The sequence below is a fragment of the Homalodisca vitripennis genome, chromosome 2 (assembly GCF_021130785.1).
Source record: "Homalodisca vitripennis isolate AUS2020 chromosome 2, UT_GWSS_2.1, whole genome shotgun sequence".
Taxonomy (NCBI): domain Eukaryota; kingdom Metazoa; phylum Arthropoda; class Insecta; order Hemiptera; family Cicadellidae; genus Homalodisca; species Homalodisca vitripennis.
This window is the reverse complement of record NC_060208.1, coordinates 84,575,782-84,587,201: the sequence shown is the minus strand read 5'-3', so window position 1 is coordinate 84,587,201 and position 11,420 is coordinate 84,575,782. Positions and strand designations below refer to the sequence as shown.

General features: G+C 32.0%; 1 protein-coding gene across 2 annotated transcripts in view; it reads right to left on the bottom strand.

Moving 5' to 3' along the window:
* Window positions 1-321: 321 nt before the first annotated feature.
* Window positions 322-11,420, bottom strand: part of LOC124354285 (alpha-tocopherol transfer protein-like) — a 61,326-nt gene continuing 50,227 nt past the window's right edge. For both annotated transcript variants that reach the window (XM_046804624.1, XM_046804625.1), the window contains exons 3-8: window positions 7,638-7,794; window positions 4,870-5,028; window positions 4,027-4,120; window positions 3,220-3,330; window positions 1,919-2,027; window positions 322-1,309 (exon numbers count right to left, since the gene is read on the bottom strand). In XM_046804624.1, coding sequence (XP_046660580.1) covers window positions 1,158-1,309; window positions 1,919-2,027; window positions 3,220-3,330; window positions 4,027-4,120; window positions 4,870-5,028; window positions 7,638-7,794 — 782 coding nt within the window. In that variant the 3' untranslated portion in view covers window positions 322-1,157. The remainder of the gene's footprint in view (window positions 1,310-1,918; window positions 2,028-3,219; window positions 3,331-4,026; window positions 4,121-4,869; window positions 5,029-7,637; window positions 7,795-11,420) is intronic.

The window sequence follows — 11,420 nt, the reverse complement described above, 5'->3', positions numbered from 1 at the left end:
TTCATTGTATCGGTTTATGTTATTAGGGTAATAAAACTGCAAATTGACTTTCTAACACTTTATATTTTTTTATTTAAGAAATATAAATACACAACTTTTAATTATTTATAGAGTAACATCAAAGCATACATTGAAATATAAAATAACAATTTACAACTATACTAATATACAACAAAATATAATGACAAAATACGTTTTACTATACTACTAAATACTACAGGTAAATAGAAGTGCCTGCAATTAAATTAAACTGTATAAGGACTGTTAAAAGTGTAGTACATCTACACTAGGGACGCGATTTCAGGAATATGAAAACCGAAGTTCTGGGTTATCCAAAGTAATTATAAAAATTAGACAAAATGTACTATTATACTATAATATTGGTTCCTGTTATTAATGGCTAAAAGCCAAATACTATAGCTAAAAGAAGCGAAGTTGATTTCACCGTAGAAGCGCGCGCGCGCGCGCGCGCGTGTGTGTGTATTATACCGCTGCTAACTTTTATATATCAATATACCATCCAGAAGCAAATTATAAGGGCTGTCCAGGTTATTCGAAATTTATATAAGCCAAAATATGCTTAGCCCCACCAATTTCGGATAGTCGCGTCGTATACCATACTTAATTAATTCTTGCAGAACAATATAAGATCTAGGAGTATGTAGAGAAATACAATTAAAATTTTGTCCTACAATTTACAATACAGTGTATAGCAGAAAAAATTAGGTTAGGAATGTATTGAATTGATTGATGATTACATTAGAATTTTGTAAGTTTCCATATTCATTATTACATTTATAAAATAGACAAAGCGTGCTTATTACAATCAATTGTCAAAATTGATAAAATATAAGTTGGTGTAGATATTTTATGTAACTGATGTCTATTAGTGTAAAGAGAAAAATAAAATTATTTTTGTATATTTATACATCAGGTATGTGATGTGATTCTTTTTAAGTGTGATTAATGGACCGAATAAGCTTAATTGTCTAGGATTACAATCCGAAATATCGAAACACAGTCCCGCGAGTCTGGTAACTCCACAAATCGTTCACCATCATAAACGTCGAGACACGATCAGGGTTACAACTAATGTGGCCCTGGAACTTGCCACGCGTTGTGGATTGCACGGCGCCCAATGACCCTTCACAACAAACTCAGTCAATTTCCAAGGTCCTTAGATCGGGCTCGGGCTCGATGGAGCCCTTCCTGCTTCCTTTCCTAGTGATCCGCTTCCTTTCATCTACCCTGTACTCCTCCTCGATTTTGAAGTGGCTCTGGAGTTTCTGCATCCACTGGCAGTAGTCAACTGTACAAAAGAATAAGTGAGCATGACAATGTATATGGTCAATAAGGCGGATTAGTTTAAGGTGAAGCATATATCAGTGTAGAACACTAGGTGGTGAAGAGTTGAGGATAGGAAAAGAATGGGGGAAACAAGAAAGGGAAATGAGGTTAAGGAATGGGAAGGAAGAAAAATGATGGAGACTTAGGAAGGACTTTTAAAAGAAAACGAAGTAGGGGATGAGAGGAAAGAGTAATCAAGGATAGGATGTTACGTAGAAGAATAACAAAAAGAAGGTAAGTAGCTTTCCATTTAAAAAATGAAGAAAATGAAAATAATGTAAGAAACATACGAAACGTGTATTAAATAATTAGTAAACACTATATTTTGTTGGAAAAGAACTGAATGTGTTTTTGTGAGAAATCACGAAGACACCTTATATATCTTTAAATACAATAAATATTTTTCATTGTTTTCCATATTACGGCAACTAAAATATTTCAGCTATAAATGTTTCAATACATTTTATTGTTTTTTTGCTGGTCTTTTAATAATATAAATGTAATAATATTGAAACTACAATGGGTTTCCATTGAGAGTCTACGTAAAAATAGTGGTATTGCAGGAACTAACCGTGCAAATCTTCACAGGATGACTGGTCCCCTCCAAAGTCTTTGGGGAGACAACTACGAGGAAGCACCTTGTACACAGCTTCCATGTCATTCTCTCGGTGGAAGTGGATCTGAAACAACAAAAAAATCCTGTATAGTTTGTAATCTAAGCAATAAAAGTTTAAAAATAAATTTTCTGTACATTTACAGATAAAGAGTGGCATTAGATCTTACAAAGTTGTAACTTAAAAAGTAATTTACTAATTAAGTATGACATTGCTTAAAACATAGTACTTATTAAATGTGCATTTGAATTTTCATGTATTAATGATAAGTCTTCAAAAAATAGACAATCCTAAAGAAATTTCCTCAATTGTTTTGTAGGATTTAAACATCTGGAATCGATTTTATTTAACTGGGAATGCGCTTAAGAAATTATAGTATTCTTCAACAGATGGTCTTTTTTGAAAAATCAAGTCTAACTCGCTCAATTATGAATTTTTGTCTAGTAACGTGACATTTTATTGTGGTAAATATGTGTTAGGCATATGTGGCTAAAATTTGTAATTCTTTAAAATAAAAAAACCTTAATTTTTTAGTCATACCATGATTAGAAGAGAATTTTGTATTATTAGGTTTTCAGGTTCTACTTTCAGTAGAGTGATCCAACAAATACTCTCACGATACAATATATGAGATTATACAAGCAAAAAAATATTATTTTTAATTTTTCCTAATCACAAATTTTTGAAATTTGAATAATTCTAATTCATACCGGAAGAAAATATTTTAATGATACTTTCAACCTTATTGTACTAGGTCAAAGTTTTATTTGTAGTTAGTTTAAAAAAATGTTGAACAACTGTATGTAGGTAGGTATTTGTGTATATAAATAGAATTATAATAGATTAGCTGAATGTAAAATTAAACGCTTATTGATTTTCGGTTCATGGCAGTTCTAGTACACGAAGTTAAACATATTAAATCTTTCAAAGAACCTCAGTCAAATCATTCGCGATGTTATAAGATTATACCTCCTAGTAATACTATTATACCGAGTTTAAGGACTAAATGGTGAATATAGCCATAAATATGCAAATAATTATGCAATATTTTATGTCCCTTAACATTATTTTAATACATTATTATTCATCAGTGATTAAACATGTATACATAATTATAATCTTCAAAAATTATTTCTGGAAACCTATAATTGATAAAGTTTACATTTTGTACTGGCTATAAGTGCTATAGAAGTACAAAACTAATGAAAAATAGGAGACAGTTCTTCACATTACGTAGTTTGGTGAGTGCAAAACTTACCAACTGGGTCAACTCTTTCTTCATGAAGGGTTTGATTAGCATCATGATCTTGTCAATGACAGGTTGCGTGTTGAGGATGTGGATTGCTTTCAACCTGACAGGCATGCCTTCCTGCGTGAGACATACAATTAAGTTATATTCAGTTCGATAAAAATTTATTAGTTTACAGGTGAAAACGCCAAACCAAAATGTACACCTTGAATAACTAAATAAGCATGGGGTAGAATAAAAACTCAATAAAAGTTTGAAATGAATTCAAAATGGATGTCTGAGATAAAGGGCTCAATTGTTTCAAGGTCAATATTACATCACAATAAAACTGTAAAACTCTCAATAATCTCAAAGGAATTGGAAAAAAGGTTTCGAGATAAGAATAGGGAAAACATAAGGTTTTAAGCCATTTGATTTGACGGTAGTAATATCTTAAGACATTTCTAAAAATATACTGACTTATACTGTAATGAGAGGGTGAGAGTCTAGAAAGAGTTAAGGTTTTAAGCCATTTGATTTGACGGTAATAATATCTTAAGACATTTCTAAAAATATACTGAAGTATACTGTAATGAGAGGGTGAGAGTCTAGAAAGAGTTGGTGAAAATAGTAAATAATATAATAATAGATAGCTATTCATCAATTCAACAAAAGCAAAAGTATATATTTATAACACCGGAATAGTGGTTTAATTTTTTATAACACCTTTGAAAAGCTAACTTATCTCTAAAATGTTACAGAGGATGTAAAATATTATTTTACTATTTAAAACTAAATTTCAGTTTTGATTAACAAATTGTTTGATCTAAAACGAACCTGTATGTAAAGAAAGAACTTCTTGAGGGACGATATACTGAGTCTAGTGAGATGTCCTAACCTCACTCCCTTCATGTCAAACAGAAAAATGTACCTGAAAATCATAAAATCGTTGAGTAAGTATATATTAATTGTAAGAAACTTAATAGTACCCAATGACTCATAGTCACAAAATAGCAAATAAGTAATTACAACTTTGGTTTGGTTTTAAAATAATTGAAATTTTACAGTTAAAACAAAAGTACTACCACTGTTGCTTAGTTGTTCAAAACTGCAAGGTTATGTTATAGTGTACAACGAAAATTTTTTAACATCCAATTACAATTCATGTTTCGTAAAAGGTATAGATAGACCTTTTTATATTCCATGAAGGAGCCTTAAAAAGGATAATTTTTTTGAAAACCATGGTGAAGGCTAAGATACAAAATTTGAAAGAGTAAAATGTAAATTATAACCTGCATAAACAGTTGAGAGCCAGTTATCCTCGAATAAGAATACAACATTATCTTTCGTTAGGTGTGTAGAGGAATGTATCTTATGAAATAAATCAACCGTCAATCATGTTATTGTTGCTAGAGGTTAAAGGGCAGGAACAGCGAAAGAGTTAAAAATACAAAATGATACTTTACAATCATCCTTCAAACACTTAGGTAGTAACACGTAGTAGGTTGTGACTTTTAGCCTCTTCCTTCCTTTTCCCATTGGCGAATACTGATAAAACTATTACTATTCTCTGTTATATATGAGATGAGATGTTATATATGTTATACTCCTATATATTGTCTCTTGCCTCCAGGACCGTTATACTTCTACAAATTGATCCTTGTCTCTCGGATCACTTACCCTGGGACGGTCCCTTCGGCTTGGAGGCAGGCGTCGATCGCCATGGAGAGTAGCTTGACCCCATCGTTGAACACATACTGGCGGGGTTCGGTCTGGTGGAGCCGGTGGAAGATAATCTGGTAGCCATTGGGGTCTTTTACTGGGAGACAAGCGTAATGGCTGTAAACATAACAAAAGAGTTAGAGCCGTAACTAAAGGGAAACGCTCTTGAGAGAGGGATGCAAATCGGACTCCCCAAAATCAAAATGAGCCTGGCACCCTAATCTCTAGTTACGCTACTATACTGTTTTTGAATATTGAGGGAGCAGATGGTCAGTGACGACTGAAATTGGTACTATGAGGTTTTGAAATTCCCTTTAGTGAGGCCTGTGGTAACATATTATTATTGATGTACGGTACAAAAAAAAAAAAAAAAACATAAAACAATTTCAAATAGAACGTTCAAAATATTAAATAAAAAAAAACACTTCAAGTTGCAATAATAGTTTACGTATAGTCTTCATTTTAGTTTGTAGTATTTATTTCTAAATATTGTTGCTTTGTACGACCATATTAAATAGTTTACGTATAGTCTTCATTTTAGTTTGTAGTCGACCATATTAAATAGTTTACGTATAGTCTTCATTTTAGTTTGTAGTATTTATTTCTAAATATTGTTTGCTTTGTACGACCATATTAAATAGTTTACGTATAGTCTTCATTTTAGTTTGTAGTATTTATTTCTAAATATTGTTGCTTTGTACGACCATATTAAATAGTTTACGTATAGTCTTCATTTTAGTTTGTAGTATTTATTTCTAAATATTGTTGCTTTGTACGACCATATTAAATAGTTTACGTATAGTCTTCATTTTAGTTTGTAGTATTTATTTCTAAATATTGTTGCTTTGTACGACCATATTAAATAGTTTAGTATAGTCTTCATTTTAGTTTGTAGTATTTATTTCTAAATATTGTTGCTTTGTACGACCATATTAAATAGTTTACGTATAGTCTTCATTTTAGTTTGTAGTATTTATTTCTAAATATTGTTGCTTTGTACGACCATATTAAATAGTTTACGTATAGTCTTCATTTTAGTTTGTAGTATTTATTTCTAAATATTGTTGCTTTGTACGACCATATTAAATAGTTTACGTATAGTCTTCATTTTAGTTTGTAGTATTTATTTCTAAATATTGTTGCTTTGTACGACCATATTAAATAGTTTACGTATAGTCTTCATTTTAGTTTGTAGTATTTATTTCTAAATATTGTTGCTTTGTACGACCATATTAAATAGTTTACGTATAGTCTTCATTTTAGTTTGTAGTATTTATTTCTAAATATTGTTGCTTTGTACGACCATATTAAATAGTTTACGTATAGTCTTCATTTTAGTTTGTAGTATTTATTTCTAAATATTGTTGCTTTGTACGACCATATTAAATAGTTTACGTATAGTCTTCATTTTAGTTTGTAGTATTTATTTCTAAATATTGTTGCTTTGTACGACCATATTAAATATACTCCTGAAATTGAATTACATTGATACAAAGGAAAGTGCTATCTCTTCCTCTTAGTTAGTTCATCAGAAGCTCGAGCGTATTTAGTTATATCAGAGAACTTTCATTCCTGGTTACGCGTGCGCGCGCGCGCGCGCGTGTGTGTGTGAAAATCTAAAAATTTCTAAACTTGTGTTCATAAATATATTGCAACTCTAAATATTAACTTAGATAATATAACTGAACATTTATGGACGTTTGTACAAAATGTAAAGAGTGAGATAGGATAAGTATACATTTAAAATAGAATATATATACGAGTATATAATATAATGTATATGTGTGTATATATATACATATATTTATATACACACATTTTTGCTACACGTCCTTCATAATGGATGAACGATCTCTTGTAAGTTCAAAGGCTAAAAAGGTTAATTATTTTTTTTTAAACACGTTATAATCATACAATTTTATTTATTCCGTTTATCTAAGAGTTGTAAATTGATCTCTCTATGAATTTCTTTATTATATTACATTAATTGTTTCCATTGCTAGAACAGTATTCAGTTTATTTGGGGCTAAGGCAGAGTTATCGAGCTACCACCTAGTTTAACAATTCCACTTAAACACGAAGCTCGTAAAACCGTTATATTTTCACGTTTGTACCAGTTCAAATACGGTACACAGTTAGCCAATAATTTATCAATAAATAATTATGTGATTAATTTCAAAAATACAGTTGAATTTAATTTTGAAGCTGATGTTTAAGCCACACACATTATAGTATTTTAAATTACAATGAATACAAATTTAATATTTTCTCTCAATGTAACCGAGAATAGTGGTATAAGGCAGGAAATCGTAGTGTTACCCAACATTTAATAAAGTCTTAAATCAAATAAGTTGCTTACCTTAAACCGAATAGTGGAAAAAAGAACAATATATTCTAAAAACAGACAACAAAAATTTACAAAATGGTTTTTGACTCTTAGGGCTTCTGACATCTAACTACAGGTCTGTGCTTGATGAAAATATCATATACGGCTTTTAAAATATATCCACAACCGCTCAACATCCAGTCACTATCATGCACCGTTTTTAAAAGTCCTTATACATGTAAAAAAACTATTTAATTTAGTACGTATTTGCATGGTTAAACAGACAGATTAAAAATCTAAATATTCTCACAAGTAAATTAAATGAGAACAAATTAAATGCAATAATTTATATAACATTTGTAGCAAGAATTATTTTTATAACATTTTAAAATCTACTTACAGCACTTCTAGCGCTTTCTGGAGTTCCGGCCTGGAGAGATCCCTGTTCTGGAAGAATTCTGGAGTATTGGTCCTCGTGGTATAGTAGACTTCTATACAGGACTTTGTAGCTTCCAAGTTGAAGTAGCAGCTGTGGTGGAACAGAATCAGCTGTTCATCTATACAAAAAAAGGAGAGCAAATCAACAGTTGTAATATGACGTAAAATCACATTTGTGGGGTTATAATAAATCCGACTGAATTCGTAATAAGGATAGAGACAGTAGAACTTTAGCTGTGGTAAAATATGCTTTCCATCCCCTTGGCTTGGACTTTATTTAAAGGCTCATAGTCATCGGCGTCGCTGGGCAAGGATCCTCCACAATGTGGCGGTTGCGGAAGCCCAACTTTGACAATTTTAATGTTCCATATGGTATTTGGTTCCATGGTCTCCATGGTTTTGATAATCTAGATAACTATTCGGTGTTGGCTCTCTAAAGTCGTCCATGCCGCTAATAGATGATACCAGCGTATCCGGAGGCCACCCTCCCCAGAGTAAAACCACATTTGAATTTAAAGTTAATTTGAGATTTTATCCCAAAGCTCGGGGGAGCAGCCTAGTCTTCTACACCTAACATACTCAGACGCTGCACTGAGTGGAAGCTGAACTGGAGCTAAACTCAACATTCATATTGAATCAACCCATCATAGCGACGTTATGTGTATAAGACTCGGTAGCTACGCCGTGCTTTAGTATCGTGTCTAATATATCGTAGTGCTCTCTTTATCGTCGAATTCTTTTATCTCTTCTGATGGACATGGCTCTATATTCTAGGAGATAAGTTTGAAACAACGTCATATTCCAGTCGCCGCACAAAGCGGAATGTGAACTGGAGCTAAGCTCAACATTGACAGTATTAACTTAGTATATCGACGTAGAAAATTGAGAAATATATACCTGAGAAATATAAAAAAACTGCCAAGTACGTCAGTTGTTCAAAATTGCTTAAATATTCTAAAAGGCGTTTTAAATGTGGCATACATGATGTTACAGAGAGACAGCTAAAAACAAATTTGAACGACCACTATGTTTAAAGATATAATAAATGGTGCTAGTAAATTATGGCTATTTGGTTGACCTATATGCAGGGCAGAGGGTCGATAGGCTTTGTTATCGTTATATAGAGGTTGAGATCGCCAAAAGTATAAACATATTTCCCGGAATTTTTTCACCAGAATGATTGTAAAGACACAGTTTCACGGTATTTACACAAATGTTGCCTCTATACTCAAAGCAGTGATCAACAAATTATTATTAATTTTAAAGCTGGCAATTTTATTCTTTAACCTCTTCGTTAACATATTTGAAGTACTTAGTAAACAGACATCAGACATAGATTCAGTGCTGCTCTGACAAAGAGATTTCAAGGCTTGGTGCTGATGATCTTCAAGTGACCTTGACTCCATGAATTATTCACACACGTCCGCGGTCACGTATCTTCAAAGTAGCATCCGGGGCGGCGGAAACCCATAAGGAAAACATCCTCTTGCAAAAGAGTCCAGCAGGTAACAATTAGTTTAGAATGGAGCCGGTTTGAATTATACACTGAATTGTTAATTTTATACGTCTACTTGCATAATTTTAGGGTAATTTAAGCTGGCTGTTAAATCCCTTGGGATTTCTTGAAGCCATTAACTCTTTATAGATTTTTTACACTAAATCCCTGTAATTTGGAAACAACTACACATAAAGTTAACGTCTGAGCACCGGGTAAGTGTCTAATTGTAAAGGTATTGTCCATAAATATCCAGAATTTTGAGAATATAGGCAGTTATTGTAACATACTGACACATGGTCATACAGATTCATATGCACCCAAACGCTTTTTATTTTTTCTTGGAAAGGTTTTACTTTTTCAATGTTTTCAAATATTAAATATATACGAGTTAGCGAGTTATAAAAACTACAAAAAAAAGTAAGTGTGGTAACGTTAGTTTCACACATAAAATAGGGGATGGATATTAAATATTTCAAAGGAAAATACGATGATTCTGATATTGTACTGGAAAAAAATACTATTATTGTTATATAACATTTTAAATTATTGCATGATTTAGGTAAAGTTAAAAAGCAATCGCAAACTTAATTAACTATCGAGATTTATTAAATATTAGAACACCGATACTGTGTGATACCGATAACTGACGAATGGTCGGGTAGAGTTTAAGTTTGAGCAGTCAAGCAAAATAATTTCTACAGTGTTTATTAATAATATAATTACATACAAAGCGTCGAAATCGTTGGATTAAATATTAGAACATCGATACTATGTGATACCGATAACTGACGAATGGTCGGGTAGAGTTTAAGTTTGAGCAGTCAAGCAAAATAATTTCTACAGTGTTTATTAATAATATAATTACATACAAAGCGTCGAAATCGTTGGATTAAATATTAGAACACCGATACTATGTGATACCGATAACTGACGAATGGTCGGGTAGAGTTTAAGTTTGAGCAGTCAAGCAAAATAATTTCTACAGTGTTTATTAATAATATAATTACATACAAAGCGTCGAAATCGTTGGATTAAATATTAGAACACCGATACTATGTGATACCGATAACTGACGAATGGTCGGGTAGAGTTTAAGTTTGAGCAGTCAAGCAAAATAATTTTCTACAGTGTTTATTAATAATATAATTACATACAAAGCGTCGAAATCGTTGGATTAAATATTAGAACACCGATACTATGTGATGCCGATAACTGACGAATGGTCGGGTAGAGTTTAAGTTTGAGCAGTCAAGCAAAATAATTTCTACAGTGTTTATTAATAATATAATTACATACAAAGCGTCGAAATCGTTGGATTAAATATTAGAACACCGATACTATGTGATACCGATAACTGACGAATGGTCGGGTAGAGTTTAAGTTTGAGCAGTCAAGCAAAATAATTTCTACAGTGTTTATTAATAATATAATTACATACAAAGCGTCGAAATCGTTGGATTAAATATTAGAACACCGATACTATGTGATGCCGATAACTGACGAATGGTCGGGTAGAGTTTAAGTTTGAGCAGTCAAGCAAAATAATTTCTACAGTGTTTATTAATAATATAATTACATACAAAGCGTCGAAATCGTTGGATTAAATATTAGAACACCGATACTATGTGATACCGATAACTGACGAATGGTCGGGTAGAGTTTAAGTTTGAGCAGTCAAGCAAAATAATTTCTACAGTGTTTATTAATAATATAATTACATACAAAGCGTCGAAATCGTTGGATTAAATATTAGAACACCGATACTATGTGATACCGATAACTGACGAATGGTCGGGTAGAGTTTAAGTTTGAGCAGTCAAGCAAAATAATTTCTACAGTGTTTATTAATAATATAATTACATACAAAGCGTCGAAATCGTTGGATTAAATATTAGAACACCGATACTATGTGATGCCGATAACTGACGAATGGTCGGGTAGAGTTTAAGTTTGAGCAGTCAAGCAAAATAATTTCTACAGTGTTTATTAATAATATAATTACATACAAAGCGTCGAAATCGTTGGATTAAATATTAGAACACCGATACTATGTGATACCGATAACTGACGAATGGTCGGGTAGAGTTTAAGTTTGAGCAGTCAAGCAAAATAATTTCTACAGTGTTTATTAATAATATAATTACATACAAAGCGTCGAAATCGTTGGATTAAATATTAGAACACCGATACTATGTGATACCGATAACTGACGAATGGTCGGGTAGAGTTTAAGTTTGAGCAGTCAAG